The 24,668-nt window shown below is 48.1% G+C and overlaps 1 protein-coding gene and 1 long non-coding RNA gene across 4 annotated transcripts in view; one reads left to right on the top strand and one right to left on the bottom strand.

The window, feature by feature from the left end:
* The window catches only part of UBASH3B (ubiquitin associated and SH3 domain containing B), a 56,904-nt gene that overhangs the window by 8,958 nt on the left and 23,278 nt on the right, over positions 1-24,668 (bottom strand). Inside the window, exons 2-9 of one of the 2 annotated variants that reach the window (XM_015649885.3) lie at positions 9,036-9,089; positions 8,351-8,537; positions 7,730-7,928; positions 4,989-5,158; positions 4,687-4,895; positions 2,301-2,436; positions 1,373-1,493; positions 415-537 (exon numbers count right to left, since the gene is read on the bottom strand). In XM_015649885.3, coding sequence (XP_015505371.1) covers positions 415-537; positions 1,373-1,493; positions 2,301-2,436; positions 4,687-4,895; positions 4,989-5,158; positions 7,730-7,928; positions 8,351-8,537; positions 9,036-9,089 — 1,199 coding nt within the window. Of the gene's footprint in view, positions 1-414; positions 538-1,372; positions 1,494-2,300; positions 2,437-4,686; positions 4,896-4,988; positions 5,159-7,729; positions 7,929-8,350; positions 8,538-9,031; positions 9,090-24,668 lie in introns of both variants that reach the window. The other variant, XM_015649886.3, reaches the window with a different exon arrangement.
* On the top strand, positions 12,965-17,151 carry LOC117245496. 2 transcript variants are annotated; one of them, XR_004500221.1, is made up of 4 exons: positions 12,965-13,042; positions 13,164-13,344; positions 13,557-13,669; positions 16,093-17,151. It is a non-coding gene; the product is annotated as an uncharacterized LOC117245496 (long non-coding RNA). The 2 variants fall into 2 exon arrangements; XR_004500219.1 differs by having other exon boundaries at positions 13,164-13,366.

Genomic DNA, 24,668 nt, shown 5'->3' with positions numbered 1-24,668 from the left:
AGCTGAAGGAGATGAAGTTTCCTTTGGAAGAGAGGAATTGCTGGGGAAGGTGAAGGGACTTGGCAAAGTTCCTTGAAAGATTTAAATCCCGTTAGTTCAGGGAATCCAATCCATTTTTTCCTGCCTTGACTTTTCCTTTCTCTGATGGGGGCTGTGGGAGGAAGATTAAGAAGCTTCCTGGGCAAGGTCTTCATGGAATCATGGAATAGTTTGGGTTGGAAAAAACCAAAAACCTCAAGGGCAGGGACACCTTCCAATACCCCAGGATGTTCCAAACCCTGTCCAACCTGGCCTTGGACTCTTCCATGGATGGAACCTGCACCACCACGGCCTCCCCCCACTCACAGGGAACAAATCCTTCCCAAAACCCCACCCAAACCCCCTCTCCTTTCCCTGCTGAGCAGCAGCACTTACCCACGAGCCTCGCCTGGGTGCAGCCCAGCACGGTGATGGGAGCGTCTTTTTCGTAATCCCTGAAACCACCACTCCTCTGAGGTAAATTGTGAGGCATATTCAGGTTACTGCGCATGTACCTGCCTGCAGGGAGAGGTGCCAAGCTGGAATTATTCCCTCAGACAGAGGCAGGAACATCACCCCTGGTTTTCCCCTCTCCCACCACCTCGGCTGTGCTTTGCAGGTTCTGCCTAGACCTGGCTCTTGGGGCAGTTTTTTCCCATGTAAACCCATCAGGAATCTCATAAAATTTAATTAAACACCTCTCACCAGCTCAAAAGCAGCACAGGATGTTGCTAAGGATCTGGATTTTTTTTTTTAGGACTGATTTCCCCAAAGAAAATCATTTCTATCCCACAGCAAACATTACACTTTTACAGGAGGCCAGAACATCAGAGCTCTTCAGCCAGAGTTTAGAAAGAAGAGAGTTGTGAAATCATCCTTTCACCACAAGGTTTTGGTGTTTTTCAACAGAACAAAGACTTTTAGGACAAATTTCTGATCAGCTCTAAGGCCAACAGAGCCTAAAGTTATAATTTGTTCACCACAGTCTGAAACCTGAGCATAATACTGGGTTGAAAGCACCAATTTATGCCCCAAAACCCACTCTGAGCAGTGTTATTTTCATTTAGGGCTGAGAGCCAGCAGTACAAAATGTTTTCTTGATGGCAGAGAATGTTTTCACTGAACACTGACTACCAACATCATGGCTGCATTTTCTCTTTGGTGGCGCAGCTGTGGAGTGTAATCACTCCTGCCATATTTTCCCAAATATTGGCAAATGGACTATTTCCTCCTTGGATGAAGTTTTGCTGCTGGCTGCACAAAAAGCATCATTTTATGTTAAAACCCACAGCTTCCACCAGGCAGTGGCCACTTCTCCTTCCTCCATCAAATCCTGGGATAGCCCCGGGCTCACCTTTGGCATCGAAGCACTGGGACAGCCAGTACTTCCCAAAAACCACATCCATCCTCTCGCCGTGCCTGCAGACGAACAGGCAGCGCTTCTGAGGGCCTGGCTGGCTGCTTATCCTCAGGGGCTGCAAAGGAAGGTGATGCCTTCAGTTTTAGCTTTCCCATTTTCCAGGCTCTGCACTGGTACCTAACTCTGAACTCCACACAAAGTGTCAGCGAGTTCTCCTCCCAGCTCAGGCACACACAACAATCCTTCCCCAGTCCCACAAGCAAGGGCAGCGCTGCAGCTCCAGCCCCAAAAAGCACAAGCAGCAGGGAATTGAGGAGAGCAATCTGGGAGGATGGGACTGCATCACCTGCAGCTGCAATTGCACAATTCACCCCGAGATGGAAATGGAGCAGAACTGATCCAAGTGTGAAACTCCTGAGCCGGGGCCCATCTTGGGTGGAGCCAGGGCCGGGCTCTTGCAGTGCCCAAGGTGATCCTTGGAAGGGCTTTTAATAAATCCCTGCTTTATTCCTTTAACTCTGGCCAGCCCCTGCTCCAGGAGCCTCTCCAGGCATCAAAGTGACAGCAGGTTTGACCTTCACCAGAGTGGAGAGACTCTGAGCAAGCCACAGGAGCCAGCACCAGCCTCCTCCTGCTTTGCCCTTGTGCAAACATCACAGGGAAGGCTGCAGGATTTATTGCTTTTATGGGTTTTTTTTTTGTTTCCCCTCTCTTTGGGAATTTATAATCCTGGTAAATTTATGGTGGCCTAAAGCTGCTGAAGGGGGCAGAGGCCTGGGCCTTGCCACCCCAGCTGTGGGGACAGGGTTGTGTCATTCAAAAACTTCGTAACTTGTGCTGCAGGGAGTGAGAAGATAAATTTTTGGGGCAAATCCATTCACTGGAAGCTGTCCTTAATGATTTCTGGCTGTTTGGTCCCCACCTGCACGTTCTGGCAGATGATGGTGAGTGGCCCAGCGTCCCCTGGCCCTTGGTCCTCCTGCTGCCTCCTCTCCAGAGCTCCATCAGCAAAGGCTTGAAAGGATGAGGAAGATGTGGTGTTCAGAATGGAGTAGGACCTGCCAAAAATAGAAGAATATTGTGTTTGGGGATGCTTTTTGTGCTCAGGCTGCTCTCAGGACGTTTCTGTGGCCTTCAGGAGGCGGTGGTAATTACTGCTGTGATGTTATTATGAAACATTATTACGTTATTTCATTATTATTGGGTTTTAGTGCTGCCCAGAGAGCACTGAGCCAGGTGATGCACACACGTGAGGAGACAAATTCCATCTCCACAGGCTGTTTCCTTAGAAACTATTTACAGAACAATTCCCAAACTTTGTTCTGGGAGGCTCTCTCCACCCTGGAATATTGTCATGGAAAATGCCAGGACCTTCCTGAGCACCACAGGATGCTCACTAACATCGCCTGGGGACCAGTCCATATCACTGACCACCGACTTGTGACCCCAAGTTTGGCAATTAATGGCTACAGGGAGTTTTCACTCACCTTTATAGCACAAGCTGTGGCTTCAGCAGAAAGCTGGGGCCTCTCCCTGGGCAGTTTTCAGAGTTCCTGTGCCCAAAACAGCTTCTTCCCCTGGCAGGGACCTGGCACACTCAGCCCTGTTGCTTCTGCATTTTTCAGTGCCCACCTGCCTGGGAATTTATTCCCCCAGTGCTTCCTGTTAAGTGCAGCCAAAGGGATTTTACAGACCCCACTCTCCCTCGAGGGCCTTGCCTAATGAGGTCTCTCTGAATAAAGCTCTTATTCCCAGACATTCAAGGACTTTGACCAAAACCCTGGGGACCCAAGTGTGACAGGCAATTACAGAAGCTGCCTGACCCTCTGCTGACTCAGTTTCCTCTGCTTAGTCATTAAAAAAAAAATAAAGAACATTATCAGGTAATGGATGTGGTCATTTACTTTGACAGAAAGAGCCAGAGCTGGCACTTTTCAGTGCCTTAAATACATCAGGAGCTGCTTCCTGATAGCAGGAATAGGATAAAATCTCAGAGGGGTTTCACAGCTGTTAGGGTAACCCCGAGTGACTCTGCCAGTGGGACAAAAATAGGTCACCTGTGTGGTTTATATGGTTTAAAGGAGGAAAAAACCCACTATGATGTTGGTCCTGATCTATTATCTGGTGGAATTAGGGTGCAAGGATGACACTGAGCTACTGCATCCTGAGTTCCCAACAAGGGCTGGCCCTGCCCTGAGGAATTGTTCCCCAAATTGTCCAGATGCTGGTGGAGCATTGGAGTCAGGGCAGATCCATCCTCCCAGAACTTGAATATCTCAATGTGAACAGAATCTCAGTGTGAACAGAACGTCAGTTCTTACTTAGGACCCATCTCTATTTCTGCTCATAGTGAATTTTGTCCAGCTGTCAGCCCTTCCTCCCATTTAATCCCTTTCCTGCCTTGCCCCTATGATGTTTTTTAGGGACACTGGTCTGGAGAATACCAAGGATGTTTTGGTTCCCCCACTTCCCTTTGCCCCCAGGAGCTGCCACACAATTTCTGAGCCTTTTTTTCTCTCTAAGCCTTTTAACAAAGGCCACAAATGCTTCACCATGTATTTATAGATGACAGGACTTGCTGGGAATGGTGATGAGGCAGAGGCAAACTCTCTGTGTGCCTGGAGAAGAGCCACCAGCCTGTCTCCAGTGCTGCTGGAAAACACAAACTGCTGAGGCTGTTCCAGCTTAGTCATCTCCTAAGGACAGGTCATTGTTTGGAGGCTTTTCCCCAAAAATCCTGGTTCCATCTCCTGTCTGCTGGACTCTGCCTTGTGTCCCCTGCTCTGGCAGGGATAAATGGCTTCTATTTAATGAATTCCCTCCAAAAGCAAGAGGCATAGCCTTTATTCAAAAGGTGAGGGCTGCATCCTCACTGAAGCCAACAGCAGGCTCCTAAAAACCTTGCTAAATATCCTAAGAAACTGATCCTAAGTCCTTTTCAGCAGGGAATGATGCAGGGAAGACGTCTCTTCCCAAATTAAAGCTCAAGTTTACACCTTGCTGATCCCAGGCCTACCCCAGAGGTGCCTGCACAGCAGTGTCTCCAGCAGCCATCTGCTCCATCCCCAGCAGCCCTGCGAGTCAGAGAGAGCTGCTGCAACATCTCAGCTAAAAAAAATCAGCTTGTCCTCTAATCCCACGCTAGGGGAGAGCATCTGCTGCTCCTTGGCCGATGAGATGAGGCTCTGTGTGCCAGCTCCTTCCCCTCAGCGCCCTTCTCAGCATCCCTCCTCGCTTCCCCAGCTGAAATCCCGGCTGCTGAGCCCCTTTTTGCTGCCGTGGGGTGGGGAGGGAGAGGCTTGACCTACCCGTGGAACACCCAGGTGCCACATTCATCTGCCTTGGTGATGTAGTTCTCAGGGAGCAGCCCCGAGCAGCCAGTGGCAAGGGAAATGCCATAAATCCAACCCTCACTCGTGCTGGTCTGCTCCACTGGGGACATGAAAATGAAATCCCCTGGGACCAGCTCCAGCTCGTCGTCGTTCTGGGGGGTGTAGGGGTAGATCACTTGCAGAGTCTGGGGCAGAAAAAGCACAGGAGGGTTGTTAATGGGAGGGGATCTCCAGCAGAGGGGTGATTTCCTGGGATGAAGCAAGCTCCAGAGCGTTACCTCGTGGTTGACGAAGCGAATGTCCCGGGAGAAGATCGCGGCCACCCAGTCACAGCCCAGCTTGACATCGATGCTCTGGGCCAGCTTCTCCAGCGTGGGCAGGTGGCTGCTCTGGAAGTGATAGGCCAGGGTCACGTGGAGCTGCTTCTTGTGGGGCTCCACGTGGACATCTGCAATGGGGAGAGGAGGGTTACAAACCCCTTTCTGCTGGGTTTGGTGATGCCTGGGGAAGGCTGAACTAGGGCAGAGGCTGGACAGATTTCAGGATAAAGCAGGGATTTATTGAAAGGCCCTAAAGGACACACCTTGGGCACTACAAGAGCCTGGCCAGGGCTGCACCCAAGATGGACCAAAAATGGTCACAAAATGGGTGATTGGTCACAAGATCTCACATTTTTATAAGTTTTGGTCCATCTGCATATTGGGGTGAATTGTCCAGTCCCAGCTGCAGGTTATGGAGTCCCATCCTTGTTTTCTCTCTCCAGCCCAGCGCTGTTCCTGCTTTTGGGCCTGGAACTTGTAATGATTGTCCTTGGTATCAGCTGGAAAAGGAATTGTTTTGTCTGCTCAGTCTGTGAAGAGAGCTCACTGACACTTCATGTGAGGCTCAGAGCTGCACACTGGGCTGGGCAGAATCTGAGAAATATGAAAGCTAAAACTTAAGGCATCAAGAGCCTCTAACAGGAGCTGCACTTGCAAAGATGCTCAAGTGGAACAAATTGGAGTTCAGTTGGAAATGCTGTGAGTGTGAGGTCTCAAAATTGCACCCCAGAACAAATGATCAGAGATTTGGGGTCTGATTCAGCCCTGAGTCACAGCAGGGGCATCCTACAAACAACGGGTGGTGTGACAAGTGGTTTCCTGCCAAGAGACAAAAAAAAAGACATTCTTCCAGGTAAGAAAATCCAGGAAAATTTCATGAGCAGCTTATTCCAAAATAAGCAGGTTAAAAAGCATAGTTTTTGCTCCCCCTCCATTGTTCTCTCTGCTGCAATAAATTACAAGCCCATGGAATTTGCAGGTTTGTGCAAGCTGATTAAATCTTTTCCCTGGAAATTAGTTGGATTATCAGTTTAGTCACTGAGGGTGAGGTATTCCCAAACTGTGGAAAGATAATAATGATTCAAAATGATCCTGCAGAAAAATAAGGACCTGCATCAGGAGATGATTCCAGGTGAAAATATATGAAATATTTGGGCTCTTCCAGTAGATGTGGAAATCATGGGATACATTGTTTGCATGTAATTTATTCCTGCTTATTCAACCAAAAATTGCAATTAAATTTGACTGATTATTCAGTCACAATTGCAGCTATTCAGAGGCTTGGCTCCAAGTGCCAGCCAGGGGCAGCTTTGCAAGCTCATCCATCTTTTTTTTGTTGTTGCTGTTTTTCATCAGCAATAAAAAATATGTTCAAGATCTCTGAAAATCACCCCAGAGACTTTAATGTGATAACCTGACCAAGCTGTGTCTGCAATGCAGCAATTGCCTTCCCCTAAAAAACCCCAATTTGCCCTGAATTGGAGCGGTCTCAGGGGCAGAAGATTGTTGGAAGCCACCAGTGCTTCTTTCTTCTGGGTCAGTGGGGTTTTCTTTTTTGATAAAAATTGCATTTTTGGCTGTGCTGGAGGGAAACACTGATCCCACTCTCACGTGGCTGCAGTGTCCTTGGACCCACCCAATGCCTTCCTTCCAAAACTTTCTTTTTAAAGATGAAATTCCCTCCCTCTTCTAAAGGGAAGGGAAGTTCTGGCAACGTGTTCCAGAGGTTCTGGGCACTTCTGGCTCCCTCCTCTGGAGCAGGGGTGGACTCACAGCATTCCTGCATGGCTGTGGGGTGCCTGCCCAGCACGGAAACACACAGGGATGCAGAATTTGCTGCATCTTGATGCATTTAATCTCCAGGACAAGCCTGGGATAGGGAAGGACTAATCCAGTTGTGCTGTGGGCAGTCCAAGCTGAGCTCTCCAGTGAGGGAGGGTGGAGGATTATCCAGGGAGATGTTACAGTGCTCCCAGGGTGTTTGGAGGACACTCAGTGAGGTTGTTGAGCAGTGGAGACCACGGGAGGTTCTGGTTCTTCCACCTCCAGAAGCAGGAGAGGATCAGAGATGCACACAGAGATGGAGCACTGAGGTTGGCAAAGGCACCTGGGGTCTTCTCCCAGAGCCCTCTTCACACCACAGAAATGCAGTGAAGAAACCACCACAGCCCTCTGCAGACCTCAGAAACGCAGTGGAGAAACAACCACGGCCTTGAAACGGCCGGGGAAAGTTCCGTGGTGGTGGCTGGAGGCGGCGAGCGGGGCAGGAAACACCGAGCCTCGCTCAGAGCAGCTCTGTGAAAGGTGAAGGAACCAGCAAATGTCAGCTTCCCTTTCAGAAACAGCGCTGGAAACTGAGGGTGAGACATCTCCCTGCTGAAAAGACAAAGCACCCAGTGGAGTGTTCCCCTCTGTTTTCACTTAAAAATCAGGGATTTGCTTTTGAGCTTTGCTTCTCGGTGGCATCAGAGATTTGGGGTTCTGAAAAGGCCCAAACCGTGAGCTCTGGCAGCTGCTTTGCTTCTTCATGGCATCCAAACTTTGGTTTTTCTGATAATGCCCAGGCTGAGCTCCTTCATGACACAAAATTTGGGTTTTCTGACAATGCCCAAGCTGAGCTCCTTCACTGCATCCAAACTTTGGATTTTCTGGCAGTGGCCACCCAGGAGCTCCTGGCAGCTGCCAGAGCAGTCACTCACCTGCTTTGGAAGCCGCCTCTGCAGCGAAGTCTGCAGCGAACTTCTTGAGCACCTCAGCGCTTTCCTCCTTGACGAAGAGCCCGATGAAGTTGGAGGAGGTGTAGAGCTCCAGGGGCAGCGGGGCAGGGAATTTGCATTTCCAGCGCATCACCGTGGCCTGCAGGGCTTCTGTGAGAGCATCCACCTTGCTGTCCTCACACTGCCAAGGAAGCAGGACAGGCAAGGCTCAGGAAAGGAAAGGATGTGGGTGGGTGTCAGTGGTCTGTCCTTCCCCTCACCCAGTGAGAAAAAGCACAGGGGCATGGGAAAAAAAAAATAAAGCTATGTTTAGAAATCCTCAGCCCCTCCCTTGTCCTCAAAGCGGGATCAGCTATCCCCAAGTAACCTTCCCAACCTCCCCCCACCCATCCTCACGCTAAGGATCACTGGAGGGGATGAGAATTTGGTCTTCTGCTGCTGCAATTCCCTGAAAACAACAGCTTAAAAAACCAATTACCTCCCCCAGAAACCCAGGCATGGGCAAAATCCCCCCAGCTCCCTCCTAAACCAGGATGAAGTCTCCAGGCTGAGCCTGGCATGGAATGGCTAAGGGAGAGAGGGGAGAGAGGAGCAGAGCTTTACCATGAAGAACTGGCAAAGGGTGATGTGTGGGAAGATGTTGTGAGCTTTGTTCTTGCCACAGATCTGCTTTGACTGCTGCCAGAACTCCGAGAGCTTCTGCGCCAGGGGCCCGGTGGGGCGCAGGTACAGGACGTACTCCCGGGGCAGGGTGTCATCCAGGAACGGGTCACCCACGTGGGAGAAGAGCCTGGCAGGCAGAAAGAGCTCTTCAGTTGAGAGATAATCACAGATTTTTTTCCCCCAACAGAACCAGTTTCCCCCTTGCTGGCTCGTGTTCAGTGTCCCTTTGTGGGAAAAGCAGCTCTGGTGGGTCAGGCAGAGCGGCGCTGCCTCACTTGCTGCCCATTAGCGCTGCTCAGTAATACAGAAAATTGGGTTTTACTTTCAGGCTGATGCTCTGAAGATCTAACCCAGGTCACTGCTTCTGCTTTTTCTGCCTTTCAGAGTGCAAAACACAGGGAGGAGAGTGCCAGGAATCGCTCCACATCTCTGAGAAGGCAGCTCACAAACCCTCTCGGACCAGGCTCATCTCTGGATTGTTTATTTCCAGCACTTCAACAGCACCTCACTAATTCTGCAGGTGCTTTCCAGACAACACCCCTGCTTAAACATTCCACATTCTAATGGCTGAAGCCCTAAATTCACCATTCCTTCTACTTTTTAACATTTATTACTTCATACCAACCAGTCGCATGCTGCTTGAACACTCCTTCCACCTGTGGATGCCAGCGCTTTTTGTCTGCAGAGAGAGCAAAGGAAAAAGAGAATTTCAGTGCTGCTGGGTCCTACTGCTGTGGGTTTGGACACTCGTAGGGTGCCCTTTCCAATTCTCTCACCCTTTTTTTTTTTTTGGATGTGCCACCTGATAAATCCCCACAAACTGTTTGAAGGGTAAAGTCACATATCCAGCACAAAATCTGAAATATGGACCTCAGGGTTTTCCTATTTCCCATTTTCAGAGAAACAGCAGCATTTAATGGTCTCTTTGCTGGGAATTTCAGCATGAAACACTGAAGATTTGGGTCTGAAAGTGCAGGAGTTGCATTGAGGAGAAGTAAAATTCAACTACCACGAGAGGGCAGAAAGCAGAGATTTTCCAGGTTAGAAAAGTTCCCTTTAGTCCTTGCTATACTCAAAGAGCTCTTTTGCTCCTTTCCCTTCAGGAATCCTCTAAATCCCTTTTGACTCCAGCTGGGAACACCCAGCTCTCCTGCTCAGCAAGTTTTCCAGAGCAGACCAGCACAAGTTAACAGCTTTAAATGTGGAACTGGGTTTTCCAAATCGTGTTTTCCAAATTGTGTTTCCCAAATTGTGTTACCCCCAGCCCTCAGCCATGTGCTGTTGACTCAGCTGTGCTTCAGCCCTGACCTTGCCTTCCCCACCCCTTGAACACATTTTTGCTCCTTTGGAGGGTAAGAGGAAGGCAGAAAGATAATGCTGAAAAAAGAATGCTGCCTTTGCTCAGTTCACCTCCCCTCCCCTCCTGACTGGGTTGTTTCTGCTCTTTAAAACGTGAGATGTGACTCTGCAAAACTCTCCCCTGACACCTGTGAGGGAAAACTGTCCTCCCAGAAAAGCTCTGGTTCTGCAGTGAGCAGTTTCTCTGGGATTTCCTCTGTCCAGAGCTCTGCAGGAGCTGTGCACAATCCAGGTTCTATCCCCCACCCCTGGGACTCTGCTCCTTCATGACCTGATGATTCCCTGGAACAAATCCCACTCTGCTGGAATTAACTGGGGACCCCGAAGGGCGGCAGAGAGCTGAGGCTGGACCCACACTCTAATTTCTAGAGCTGCCTCCATCATCCACAGGGACAATCCACTCCCTTTTCAATTTCATTTTCAGTGTCAGGAGGAAATGCTGCATACAGCAAACAAAGCCAAAGGATATTTTTATCCCAGGACCTACAGCTGAGCAATTTCTTTCTATTTTTTTTTCCCCTTATTTTTTAATATAGTGCAAGGAATGGTGCTGTTGACTGATAAATCTCTGCTTCCCTCCCAAAATCCCACCCTGGCCAAAACCTGGAGAGGACACATCCCCCAGCTCCCAGGCCAAAATCAGTTTTTTAGAAGCTGAGTACTCAAAACTGGCCACAGCCATGTGAAACTGGCCTGATTTTCACAACTGCTGAGTGCAGTGGGAGCTGGAAAACACATCGTGCTCCTGAGAAATCCAGGTCACTTAATTAGGTGACAAATTATGGCTTAGGTGCTCAGATTTCCTCATGCTGGGTAGCAAGAGTTGGCTGGAGCATTGCAGGGAAAAAAAAAAAAAAAAGTGACTCAGATGAACCAGAAAAGAGGAAAAAGTAAGAAAATAACTTAATTTTTCAGAATTTGCTAGATGGTGCCACTGAGTAACCATTTCTGGTGATGCAAAATGGGTTTGGGTAGGGCACGAGAAGCTTTGTGCAGCATTTCTGGTCCCCTGAGCCACCCAATTCCTCCAGCTCTTGGCTTCTGCTGCCTCGGAGATGAAGTGCAGGGAAATCATTTAACAGCACCCAGCAACGTGGAATAATCCCTTTGAACAGACAGAGGTTCTGTGCAACTGCAGGTCTGGAGGATTTGGGGAAAGGGAAAACAAATCCTAATAGCAATGTTTTCCAAATGCACTGCAGGAATTTTATTCACCGGGAAGAATTAAATGCGTTTGATTCTTTAACCTCAAAGGCCTCCCCGTGACACTCTTAAAAGTCAAGGCCCAAGGAAAACCTTTCCCCACTCTATCACTGGTTAAACAGGATGAAATATTGCCAGGAAACATCCCAGCTGACCCCTTGGTCCAAAATATTCCAGCAGAATTGGTGTTGCTGCGCTGGCCCACACATTAATGTGTAAATGGAGCCCATTTTAACCCCAGCTCAGCTGAGGGCAGGGCCCAGAGCTCTGAGTGCTGCTCTGAGAACTTCACTCCTCGCTGCTGAAGGAATTTTGGCTCCCTGACACTTCTGTATGGGTGGAAAAAAATAAGAGGAACGTCAATTCAGCTTGAAATATATATCAATAAACATAAAATATAATGGCCAAGCCCCATTTGCTTCAGAGGAAATGACTGTAATGGGGAACGAGGCATTAACCATAATGAGAACCTCTGGCCTCAGAAGCACCACACAAAAATCCTCCCTCTGCTGAGTGCTCTGCCTTCTGCTCCTAGTCCAGTTTAAAAAGTGTTTGGCTTTATTCAAGCCCAGCTTAAAAAAGGAGGAGCTGCCAGTGGCAGTGAACACAGTGGGGAAGCCACTGCAAACAGCAAGAGCAAGGCACGGGGGGAACTGTTCTGGGATAAAATATAATAGAGATATAGATACAGCACTAAAAAAGTGTGCAAACTTCAGGGGGTGATGCCCCAGCAGGGATTTCCACTGGCTCTTCTTTAGCTTCACTAATTGTGCCATTAGCAGAGCTCTGCCTGCCAGAGGGATTTATCTGGAATTTCTGCTCTCAGAGGCTGCAGAAAACACTGAGGGATTCAGGAATGAGCCCTGGAGGGATGGAGGAAAGAGAGGGAATGACCAACTCTGCCCTTTCATCCCATCCCTCAAGCCCACACAAACTCCTGAACAAATCCCCTCCCAGGGATGAATTCACCACCTGAGCCTTTGGCTCCTCAAATATTTTGTACATGTAAATAAAGATTTATTTTTTTTAAATTATGATGGAAGTACTTGGCTCTCCTCATCAGGTCCCACTCACAGCCCTGCCTGGCAGGGTAAAATAGGAATTACAGCCCATAATTTATGCCAAATAAGTTTGAAAGAAGGATGCTGTCAAACAGAACATTTTTCCTCAGGAATACAAAATAGGCACCTTCATTTTTGCTTGTTTGTGCCTATAAAATATATTTATATAAACATATATTCAACTAGCTCTATGTATCTATTTAAAGCTTGGCTTTTTCCATCTCTGTTGGTTTCTGGTAAAAGAATAGAAAGCAAAATGCTGGCTGGCTCCAGGGAATGGGGAAAAAATAGGAATTTTCTGGCTGCAGCTGCTGTTTGGAGCAGATCTGTCAGTGCAGGTACAGGTCAGGAGCCCAATATTTAAATTTCTCCTTGCCTTACGTGGCAAAGTCATGGGCTGGGAGGTCCTGAATTCAAACTCTGCTCTATAACCTACAGGAAAGCTGTTAAAAATTCTCCACAAACAGTAAAATTCCCAGTATTTTTTGTGTGGTTTATTTCCAATTTGCCCACTGAGTGACCTTTACAGATTCCTGAATTTTTGCAGATTTCCTCAATTGTTTATTAACAGTCCAACAAGGGGAATGTGTCTGTTTTAGGCTTTCATTAAACAATCACACATTGAGGAATAGTTTTGGCAGGAAAATTTCTGTGCATTGAATGATTTGGTTATGTGAAGTGGGGAAAAACACCCAAATTCCTGGGTGCCATGAAAATTCCTTCATTATTCTGCACACAAAACCAGCCACAGCTGTTCTTTCTAAAGGTGCTCTGCTCCTCTGAATTCTCCACATGCAGAATTCACTCGGCCACCCCCAAAAAAAATCATATGATGCCACTTCTGTTCTTATTTGGGTGACCTTCCTGCTATAAATAGGGACAGGACAGGAAGATATCACCAGGGATCCAGTTCCTGTTTAGGCCAGGGGGATGGGGATGTTCCTTTTCTGCATCTGTGAAGGAAAAAACAACAAAACCCCGCGGTGTTTTTGCGAGGAGAACGACTCTGGTACGAGGATAATTAATTTCTCTCCCTTCACTGAGTTTTACCTTAACTTCTCCCCCTGTTTTCCTGCCCAATGACAGAGATAAAACCCTGCTCATGTCGAATTCGCTGACTTTAATTGCAGCCACGTTCCCCTCCTGGAGCACCAGCTGGTTTTACACCCCAAGATTCCCTTTGGGAACGTTCCCAAGCACTGAGCTCCAGCAGCAGATCCCATGGAAAACACCCAGGTCCTGCCTGGAATACAGGAACTTCCAGAGGGGAAGTTCTTGGGGACTGTGAGATCTCTGCGCTGCGTCCCGGAGGTCACGTAAATGTTTATGGAAGGTGCCTGGTGGGGCTGGAAATTCCCTTCCTCCCTCTTCCCAAGGGCTGGCTGCTTCTTCCCAGCTCTGGAATAGCAAGCTCTGGTAGCAGGGAAGAGAGGGAAAGGGGAAATGCTGTCAGAAATAAATCTGGGAAACACGCTGCTGTGTGTTTGCAGCCTCCATAATTTCAAATTCTTTTTTTTTTTCAGAGGAGCAGCAAGCTGCAGCCTGGCCACAGGAAGAGGAGGAGGAGGATGAGATGATGGTTTTTATGTGCAAGGAATGAGGGCCTGGGCACGTGTCTCTTGCTTTTTGGAGTTATGTAAGATTTTGAAGGCGGCTTTCTCTCCCCACATGTGCACCAAGTCATTCCCTAATCCCCTGCTCAGCCAGCTTGTTAAAGCACGAGGAGAGGGAAGTACAGGCTTGTAAAAAGTGGCCGGGATAAAGGCAGGAATGTAGCAGCCATTTACCATTTTCAAAGAGATACAGGGTTTAAAGAGGAAGCAGGATATTCCTTTCCTCACAACAAGAGTGCAGCTTTTTATGAGGCGTGGGCTTGGCTGTCCAGCTCCTGCCAGCCCTGCAGGATGCAGGAGGAACAAGGCACAGGTTTCTGGGCTGATCTGAATCCGTCACACCCCATCAAAATTCCTCTGGCCTTTCATTCTCCCCTTCAGCTGCAAAGCCCTGTCATTAGGTTTGCTTATAATCCTGATATTGGTTTTCTTTTTAATTTCTGTTTTGGATGACATTTGCTGTCTGGCTTCCTGGTTCACTTCCTTCAGCTTCTTTCCCCATGTGCTAATCTAAAAGTGCTGCTCAAACAAGCTCTGAAAATAGCAGGAGGCCTGAAGCTGGGAATTTAAGAAAACGATGTCTCACAATTCCCTAATAAAACCCACAAAAATTGGCAGCACCTCAGCTGCCTGCTTCAGATTCCAAACTGTGATTGCAGGGCAGTGGGGACTCGGCTGAGGAAGGAGAGAAATAACTGCTGCTGCTAAAGGTTTTGCAGAATTGTGACCATTAGCAGAACAGACAGAGCTAACACAAATAAATCCACACAGAACTGGAGCACATTCAGCAGGGGCTTGTCCCCTGCAAACACCTGATTTTGAGAGCGGCCAGAACGCTGCAGAGTGACCACGAGTTCATCACTCACAGGGAGCAGCTTTCATCTCAGAGCTATTAATCCATTTTTAGCTAACCAGCAGGACAATGTCTTTGCAAGGAGCCAAGCTGGAGGTTTAAGGATGCTCCAATGCACCATCTGGAGGCTCAGTGATAGCCAGAAAAGGAAGCAGTTGTCACGCTGATTGGAAAGAAATGAAGTCCCTCGTTTTGAGGCAAACACAACGCTTTCCTCTCCCTAATTGCTCCTCTCCCTATCCAGGAATGAGATTTGGCACAGCTCTGCTTTGTTTCCAAGGTTCTCCTTGTTGCCACGGCCTCTTTCTCCCATCAGCAGTGGGGTCGAGGCTGGTGGAGCTGCTGGGGCCAGGTGGCTGCTGCTGGCACCCCACGGGTCCCCAAAGTGCCACCTCGCCAGCTCCTGCCTGTCCATCTGTCACAGCCCTTCTGCAGCTCCCAGCACAGCCCCCAGCCCCTGCTGAGCCCCCCACCCTCATTCAGAGAGGTGGAAAACTCCCTGTGCCCCCTTTCTGCCCCCCGTCCTCCGGGCAGCCTCACTTTACTCCTCTGTGCATCGAATTTTTTATAGATCTTTAGGAAGAGAAGGGGAAAAAAAAGAAAAGAAAAAGAAAAGCCACAAGTAGCACTTTAAAGTGCCAGTGTTAACATTTTCCAGCTTCTTGGGGTTTCAAAACAGGAAGTTTGGGGGCGGTGCAGTTGCACAATTTGGCAGAAAGCTGCGGTTCTCCGAAGCTGGTGACACGGGGCCGTACCAGGAACCGGAGCCCTGACGGCCACCAAGGATGTGACTTGCTGGGAATAATCCTCAGGAGGTTCTGCTGTGCTGCTCCTGTGTGGAGGAGCCTGGCTGAGCATCCCTTGGCTCACATGGAGAGCTGGTTTGTCCTCCAGAGTCTGAACGAAGCTGTGCTCAGGGGAGCTTTCCCGGGCTGAGAGAGGAAGAGAGCAGAGATATCGCAGCCCAAAGGCCAAAAGCAGAGCTGAGCTGAGCTTGGCTTGGCTCTTGTGAGGAAACCTGGGATGCAAAACTCCTCCTGGGTGGGAGTCCAGGTCTTTGGACCTCAGAGGGGCAGTCAGAGCGTTGGGCTGAGCTTGCCTTGCTTGACATAGAAGGGATTTGGAGTGAGGTGCAAACAACAGCTTTTGGTCAAAACTTTGTCAGGGTGGGTTCTGCATGAGCAAATCTCAGAACCCTGGGATGCTTTGGGTTGGAGGGGGCCTTGAAGATCACCTGGTTCCACCAGGGACAACTTCCACTATCCCAGGCTGCTCCAAGCCCCATCCAACCTGGCCTTGGACTCTGCCAGGGATCCAGGGGCAGCCCCAGCTGCTCTGGGAAAGCTCTTCCAGAGCCTCAGCACCCTCATGGGGAAGAATTTCTTCCCTAAATCCATGCACTGTTTCAGTCCCTTTCTATCCAGTGGAGAAGGGAATATCCTGTGCTTGCCAAAACAGGGTGAGTTCAGCCACTCCCATCCTGCACTCAGCTTAACTCGATGTTTTGTGCCCTGACCATCCTTTGTATTACCCCCTGCAATGCTCATTCTGAGCCTTTATTTTCCCCTCAAGTGCTGATTTTCCCTTCTTTAGGGGCAGTGTCTCCCCGTCATGGGGACTCTCAGAGGTTCCTGCGCTCGTGGGCTCGCAGCCCTGCTGAAAAGGCAAACCCTGGAGATGGAAAATGGGAAGTGGACGCCTGGCGAGAAGCTAAGCCTGCTCTCACACCTAAAATAGGCAAAGCAGCAAGAAGGAAGTCTAAGAAATTAAGGAAGGTGGAAGGAAGAAGGAGGGTGGGGTGCTGAAATAGTTGGGTCAAAGGCAAAAAAGAAGAGACCCAAAATAGCCTCCTGCTCTAGACAGCTCTGTTCAGGAAATTTTTGAAGCCTTGTTGTTTTCAGTAACACACGGAATTCACAATATCCCAAATTATTATTCCTCACTTTTATTTATTTATTTGGTTTTTTTGGGGTCATCTAGAGAAGACCAATATTCATTACCTCAATATTCATTATGTCAATATTCATTATGTCAATATTCATTATCTCAATATTCATTATCTCAATATTCACGGATCAATCAATATTTGATTCAACATATCAAATTCATGGGAGATGTGGCCAAGAAGCCCAGAAAGCTGTAGGAAAAGGCAGGGAAAAAGAGGGTTAATGCAGCAGGTGACGAGGGACATTTGCCACTGACTGAAACACCCCCAGAACAGAACTGGGGCTGGGAGTCCCCTGTGAGCTCCATTTGGGTGAGAAACACTCACAGGGCTCAGCCTCCTGCCCCGGAGATTTTGCACTGTGTGGTTACAGCTAAAGTCAAAGTTTCCATCAGGGGAAAGAGAAAACGAGTGAGGCAGCAAGCTCTGCTCTGAATTTCAGTTTGGGGAGCTGGATTTGGTCTCTTTCAGGTCAGTTTGGAGTCCTCAGGTGATACAAAAGCGATAAAAATGTACAATTATTTTGCTGTTATAATCACGGTAAGCTATAAACTCGTGGCCAGATGTTAAAGTCTAATATCAGAATAAATATTAAAAAAGACCCTGCAGTGTCTGGCTCAGTAATCTGGATTTTTTTACAGGGGGCTTAACCAAGAGACCCCAAAAAGTTTCAACAGGGGATAGAAAGGAAGAGTTAAAAAAACCCTCACATTAAAAATAAACATGTTTGAAGCCTAAAAGGGAACAGGAAATGAAGAATTGTGATAAACTGAGAAACAATGAGATAAAGAAGGATCTAAGAATTTAATGAGAAAACTTCACCACAGACTGGGAAGATTTCCCTGCGTACTTTCCTGATTTTGTTCTGGCCTGTCAGCTCTAAGTGCAGAGCCTTTTTATTCCTGCTTCTGATCCTGCAGAATATGTCAGTGAATTACAAAAAAAAGCAAGAGGAAGACTTTAATGAGACCTGGATTTAGTAATTATCCCTACACCAAAGAGTATTTATGCATCTCTTTAACTCCAAGCGTGTCCTTACAGACTCCAGGCCTGCTCTTATGCAAAGCAGGTGCTGCAAGGTTATTGCAAATCAAGGCTTTGGGTCTCTTCTTCCTTCCAGCACAATTTCCAGGGATTTTAAAGCGAGTGTTTGCTGTGATAAAAGGAACTTTGTTCAGCTCCCTGAAAACCTGGGGATTTGACGCTGGCAAGAACACAGGGGTGTGTTTTTTTGCTGGAGTGTTTGCTCACAAAAATCCCCTCCAGCAGGAAAAGTCTGGCAAAACCCTCAGTCCATGCCCTGCATGGTCCCACTCCATCCCCTCAGCACAGCATCCTCCTTGACCCACTTCATGGCCTTTAATTAAAGACTCCCCAGTCCAGCAGGTATCACAAAGCACTCCAGGGCTTAATTCCTGTGTCTGTGGGGGGAAAACTTCACCTTCCCAAGCCCCCAAATGTCTGTTTAACACTAAAACGGTTCTGCAGCCGTGTCAGGGACCTCAACAGGGCACAGCCATGGTATAAAACACCATAAAACACCAGCTCAGCTGGGCTCTCCCTCCATCCTTTCAGTCTCTGCTGAGCCACCTGGGTAAACACAAGCGGTTTTAAGTCCTAAAAAGTGCCCAGCACACGGTTTCATCCGACCACAGGGGATGGGAATTCCCAGGGCTCAAGCCCTGCTGAAACCCTGCCGGTTTTACAGCGCTGGCCATAAAGGTGTTCAACTCCACTTCTGTGCTTTTGTGTCCAGAATCAACATCATGTGGGTATTACAATCTAATTAAATCTCCTTTTTCCTCTCCTCTCACCATTATAAATTTAATTTTTGACACCTAAGAGGCAGCAGCAGTGGGGCGGGAAGAGATAAGGACAGAATCCTCAATCCTTTTTCCTGACAAAACCTTGTTGCGTGTGAGGATCAAGGACACAGCCTGGCCTGACCTCTGCCTCCTTTATCCAGACCCTTGGCCAGAATTTCCATGGACCTTCTGTGGAATTGTCCCTGGATTGCTTGGCTACCTAAATAATTCGAGATCTGGGGCTTCCCTTCACTCCAGACCTTTTCCCGTGGGGATTCCGAGCTGAGCTCTGCTGCCTGAGCATGAAATGCCTCTTCCCATGGATTTTCCCGTCCTTTCCCAAGCACAGCTCACAGCTCATCCTAGCACATTTCCCCCCAGTGCCAGGGCTGTGTGGGAGGCCAGGCCTTGGATGCTCGCCTCGGAGCCCTCGTTATCCGGGCTGAGCTCTGCGGGCAGGTATTGGCAGGCAGACAGACAGACAGACAGACAGACACACCCGCCCCACCAGCAGCACCTCGTTTCCAGAGCGCAGCTCTCCCCCGCACCTCGCCGAGTGCTGCTGTGGGGGTGTGCTGCTAAAATTATCCACGGGGGGGGAAAAAAACCAGCTTTTTACAACTGAGAGCTGAGCCCCATCTCCTCTGGGTTCTCGTGGTTCAGCCTGAGGAGAGCAGCTTTTCATTCCCAAACACAGAAGGAGCCTCTTTTCCCGTCTGCTGCAGCCTTTCCACCCTGCCCAGGGACCAGCCGAAGCACCTCGTAGTGCTGCTACTTCAAAATAATACCTGTGCTCCCCCCACCTTGTCTGGAAGAAGGAAAATAAATAGATAAAATGAAGGGTTGGTTGTAAAGATTTGGTTTTTAGAGATTAGTTTGCTCTGCAGGCTCCTGTGGTCATGGTGAAGGACCTGGACTGGTGGAAACTTCCCTTTTGGTAAATATTTAAGAGCTGCCTTGTGAAAAACAGGCAAGAAAGGAGAATCTATCAGTTGGGAGGAATTCTTTGCAGTAAATTTCAGGGGCTGGTGCATCAAGGCATGCCTGGGAAGAATCATGGAGTCACAGACTGGTTTGGATTGGGAGGGACCTTAAAAATCATTTCATTCATCCCCTGCCATGGCAGGGACACCTCCCACTGTCCCAGGGTGCTCCAAACCCCATCCAGCCTGGCCTTGGACACCTTGTAACCCTTTCTGTGCAGTGAGGCCTCTCTTGGGTCTGGATCTGACAGGAGCTGAGGCTCACAGGACTGTGCTGCACCCCTGTGTGTGTCCCTGGGTCTCTCCAGCCTCCTACAACAACTCCTGAGCTCTTATCAGGGTGTTTAAACCCAGTGTGGCAGAGATGCAGAGCTGCCAAGGGTGTTCCATGTCTTGCAGCTTCTGTACGATAGAAAATAAATAAAAATAGGTTCTTGGGTAGCTACAGGAGTGCCCCATCTGGAAAAGACTGGGAGGTTATCCTGGTTATCAGCTTCAGAGGACCCTGCCAGACACAATCACAGCATCACCAGGTTGGAAGGAACCTCTGAGATCATTGAATCCATCCCAGCCCTGACACCTCAACCACAGCACCGAGTGCCACATCCACTCCTTTTTAACACATCCAGGGATGGTGACTCCACCACCTCCCCGGGCAGGCCATTCCAGCACTTTATCACCCTTTCTGTAAAAATCTCTTTCCTGACATCCAGCCCATATTTCCCTTGGCAGAGCTCAGGACTGTGTCCTCTGCTTCTGTCAGCTCTGCCTGCAGAGAGAGACAAGCCCTAGGGCAGGCTGCAGCCAGGGGAAAACCATCAGCCCCCAGCCAGACCAAGCTTTGGGAGTGGTCCTGGCATTCCCAGAGCTGCTGCTCACAGCCAGGGTGGGTTGAGGGGCTCCCCAGCAGCTCCCCACCTTCTCCTGCCCCGGATCCAGCAGGGGAGGCAGGGCTGTGCTGCAGACTGGGCTCAAACCACACCAGCACCCAGCTCTGCTACAGCCACAGCTGCAGGAGGGATGTTTTGTGGGAAATGCTGTCCTGGGAAAGCCAGAGGAGCAGAATTTGTGTTTCAATGAGAAAAAAGTCTCAGGTCCCACAGCTGAGGCTTTGAGAAGCCAGCCAGTAGTGCAGGTAAAGGGCTCCCTGCCCTGCCAGGGCCAGCAGCTGCTGTTCAGGGTGTGCAGGGACACAGGAGAGAGCACAGCCCTTCCTCATCCTCCTCTCCCAGCCTGTTCTTGCTGCTCCCACCTCCACAGAACACCCCTGGCAAGCACAGATAAAGCAGCTTGCACCGAATGAGGGTTGCTGTGTGTGTGCAGGGGTCTCTCCTGTCTCCCCACATCCCTGGGGAAATACAGATTTCAGGCTGCAGCTGGAACCAGACCCTTCTTTTCACTGCAATCCTCTTTGTTCTGCAGTTCAACATTCCACGTTGGCAAACAAGGTGCAAATAAATCACGTGGAGTGAGGCTGAAGTGAATTCTGGGGGCAAATTCTGTAGGCAGCAGACAGACCTCGGTGCCATTTGGGGTTTTTCTGGATGCTGAGCCCAGCCCTGCGTGGATTCCCGTGTGGAAATGACTCCATCCTGCCAGGCAGGTGAGCGTGCAGCGTGCTGAGCTGCACGGAGACCACCAGGCTTTCACAAGAGCTCAGCATCAGCCTCATTTTGCTCCCAGTGGCATTGAATGAGGCAGAATTAGGCTGGAGCTGAGCTGCTGAAAGCTGAATCCTATCTTCCTCTTGCTGGAGTTGCCTAAAAATAAGGAGTCCAATTAAATCTACAGCAGTACAAAGTATGAGGGAATGTATAATTAATTTAAAAAATCAAAGGCTGTCTTACAGTGCTGATCAGCATTTAGCAATGCTGCCACCAGCTCTTACTCTCCTCATTCTTCCTTTTTAATCAGTGATTATTGTTGCATCTCCTGACAGTGTGATCACATATTCTGGTGGTATTTCAACAACTGCATTCCCTGGGAGCTGTAAACATACCCACAGGAGCAGAATGAGAGAGGGAAAAATTTATTACCCAGCCCAGCCCTGGTCCTGACATTTAACTGGAGCCCTGATATTGGTGAAGGATAAAAATTTGCTGGCTGTGATAGTCAAGGCTTTCATTTTCAGCACAGCCCTGACGAGAAACTAAAAGCTGAGAGAAGAAATTGCACGTCCAAGGTCACGTCCCAGAGTTATCACTCTCCTTATTGCTGCTTTTCTGTAGCCAGCACTCCCAAAAACAAAAAGAGGTTTTATTCTGGTTTACCAAGAGATCATAACCTGTGAGCACAGGGCTTTGTCACCTCCCAGACAAGTGTTTTACACTTGCAGTCTTGCAGATGTGCTCCTCGCACTTCTCCTGGCACCAGTCTCCAGGAGCTGCTCTGGATTCCCAGCAAAGCTGCAGTGACTCCATCTGGGCCCCCAGAGCAGAATCTGGCGTTTATTTTGGGTGCCAGCTGTTCACAGTGGCACAACAGCCAGGGTGGGTTTGTGTCACCCCTTCCTGGAGCCTCTTCCCTGGGTTGTGCCCAGATTTCCCCACTTTCCCCTTTTCTGGTGGCATTTCAGGCTGAATCCCTTCCTTTGTGGCACAGTCCAAAAGCCTCCTGCTACAGCAAGGACAGGCTTCTGCCTGGAGGAGATTCTGAGGGGAAATCACTCCCAAAGGCAGCAGTGGTGGCAGGGATTGTTCACCTGGGGAAGTGAGTGAGCCCTGTGGTGGTGGCTCCGTTCCCTTGGAACAGGGACCTGCTCCAGAGGCACCTGCAGGGCACCTCTGCTGCTCTCTGAGTGCCTTTTCAAAGAGTTCAGATGATTCACGGGCCTGGAAAAAGAGTGAGGTGCAATCCAGACCTGGAGATCACCCACTGCCACGTCAGGCTCTGTGAAATTCCTCCTCCCTCTGCCTTTTCCCTGCCTCTTGCTGTGCCCCATCCTCTTCTCCTGCATATTCAGCCCACGGATTCCCCCTGGCACTGCCAGTTCCTGATGGGTGATGTTATCCCAGGGCTCCTTCACAAAAATCACACTGCAAGGCTCTCCAGTTAGTACAGGCAGCCAGAAAAGAAACAATTCTGAGAAATAAACCATTCCCAGCCTGGTCTCTGCACTCCCCAGGGGGAGGATCTCTCACCCCAAGCCAGGAAAACAGCTTTTACATCAGACCCACCATTTCTCTATCCTCAACTAAATACCTTCTGTAACAAAAAAATTATCAGGGGAAGATCAGCCATCCCTAAGTGCAGTGAAATTCAGGAGAAATTCAGGAGGAAGCTCTATCCCTGCTGTAGGTTGGTGCAGAGAAGCTCAAGGAGGACAAAAAGGGATCTCAGAGTTCTCAAGGGACCTTCATTTGTACAAACATCAGCCCCAGGCTCTGCTGGAGTTTTTCTGTCTGTTAAACAGAAAAAAAAAATAAACTTTTCTTTTCAGTTTGAAACATAATTTCCTGCATTATTTAATATTCTGTTTGGTGCATTTCTGAAGGATCACCCCTTCCAACAGATTCAGGGTTCCAGGATCCAGCTCTGCTGCTGTCAGATTTAAAAATAAAGATCTCTTCAAGAGTTTATTTTATGTAAGGAAGAGGAATTTTTACTTCTCTGCTGCCTTTGCTGACTGGGCACTGGTTTCCAGCTATAGGCTGCTGCTCTGAACTACGCATTTGAAGTTATTTTTGAAATGTGTTATTACCCCGAAGTTGCATCTCTCCCTTTTTGATGCATAATTTAGATTTTAGCCTCTCATAAATTACATGCCTAAGGAACTGCTGATGCTTCTGGGAAAGGGAATAAAAAAAAAAAAAGAACTCAACAATAATAAGACTGTACAAAGTATTCTTTGTGGAGACTGTTCTGGATATGAACACATTTATGCTTCCCTGAGTTTTCCCCTATTTTTGTCTCTGGGATGTTTACACAAACACAGAACCTCTATTGTTGGCTGATTCACCAGGATCAGGGAGATCTCGTGAATTCTCCCATCATCTGCAGCATGAAATCACAGCTCTTCATGGCACCCAGATGGATGGATGGGCCAGCAAAGAAAAGAAAGTAAATTTGCTTTTTCTAATGGAGGAGGTTCCTCCCTGCAGAGCAGCGAGGCCAGGCAGAGAATCTCAAGGAAAAACAGGATTATTAAAGTGGTGAGGGGGTTTGAGTAACTCAATCTCATGCTGGATTTGGTTCTGTTCTGCTGCTTGATGTTGACAAATCTATTTATTTTTGGGTGCATTTTATCCTCTGCTCAAAATAGAGGTAGGGAGGTCTTTGCCTGTTGCTGCTTTTCTTTAGGTTACCATAGAATTTCTTCCAAAAAGCTGCTGAAAAAATTCCCAGTGGCTTCCAAATGGCTCTGGCCTTAACATTTCTAATTCAAGGTGTGGGGATTTTGGACAAGTGTATGAAATGCCACAGCTCCCTACTGAACCTGGCTTCAAATTACTAATGCCAGGTGTGAAGTTAGTTAAAATCAGGGAAAATAAACTTTCTGTTGCAAAACAAACTGAAGATTTCAGAAGGCTCTGCACTGTACCTGAGTAATTGTAACCAAGTTCATCTGCTGAGCTTAAAAAGAGGGGGAAATAATTGCCTGAAATTATCTATCCAAAGAAAATGGGGATACAAGGGGGGATGGGAAAACAACAACAACAAAAAAGTAAAAAAAATGGGATGTTTTTCTAAGCATTGGAGGCAACATCAATAAAACCTTGGAGGTTTTTAAGTGTGTAATTTATAAGGGAAGTGATTCAAATGAAATGAAGCACTTTAAAAAATCAGCAAAGTGTCGAGGACATAATAACCTTTGAGGAATTTTAAAAGCCTTTTCACATTCGTGTTATTCGAGCTCCTCACTCCTGTAATTTCACCTTTTTTATTTTGTTGTTGTTGCTGTTTTAATGACACAGCTCCTAACATCAAGTGATTATTGCAGAATCAATGGGTTTCCTTAGAAAAGGTAAAGTCAATCCAAATCCTTCCTGTCTGGAAAGAAAACAGCTTCAGTGTGCCCTAAATGCTTATAGGAAAAGAAAATAAATCTCAGGTTTTAATGTTCTGCTAATTAAATCTCACTGTCTTTAAGCCAGGCCCAGGATTCTGATCTCAGTCAAACCCTGAGTTTTGCAGATTTCTGTTGGAGTAGGTACAAGGTGGAGAGAAAATTAAAAAAAAGCTCAAACTCCAACCCTAAAACTTTGTGGCAGTTCCCCAAAATGATTAAAAATAATTTAAAGGGTTTTTTTAAAAAAATCTGAAGTTTTTTGTGAGGATGTGGCTGATTTTCTGTGTCCCTCCCTGCCATTAACAGGGAGCATTTTTGGGGCAATCCAGCACCACGTAAAAACCTCCTCATTAAAGTTCCCATCATTTTCCTCCTCTCAAATCAATGTGAATGGAATTATTTCAGACATTTCCCACACAGAAAAATCT

This window comes from Parus major, chromosome 24 (genome assembly GCF_001522545.3).
Source record: "Parus major isolate Abel chromosome 24, Parus_major1.1, whole genome shotgun sequence".
Classification (NCBI taxonomy): domain Eukaryota; kingdom Metazoa; phylum Chordata; class Aves; order Passeriformes; family Paridae; genus Parus; species Parus major.
Note: the sequence above shows the minus strand (reverse complement) of the source record. Positions and strands in the feature narration are given on the sequence as shown.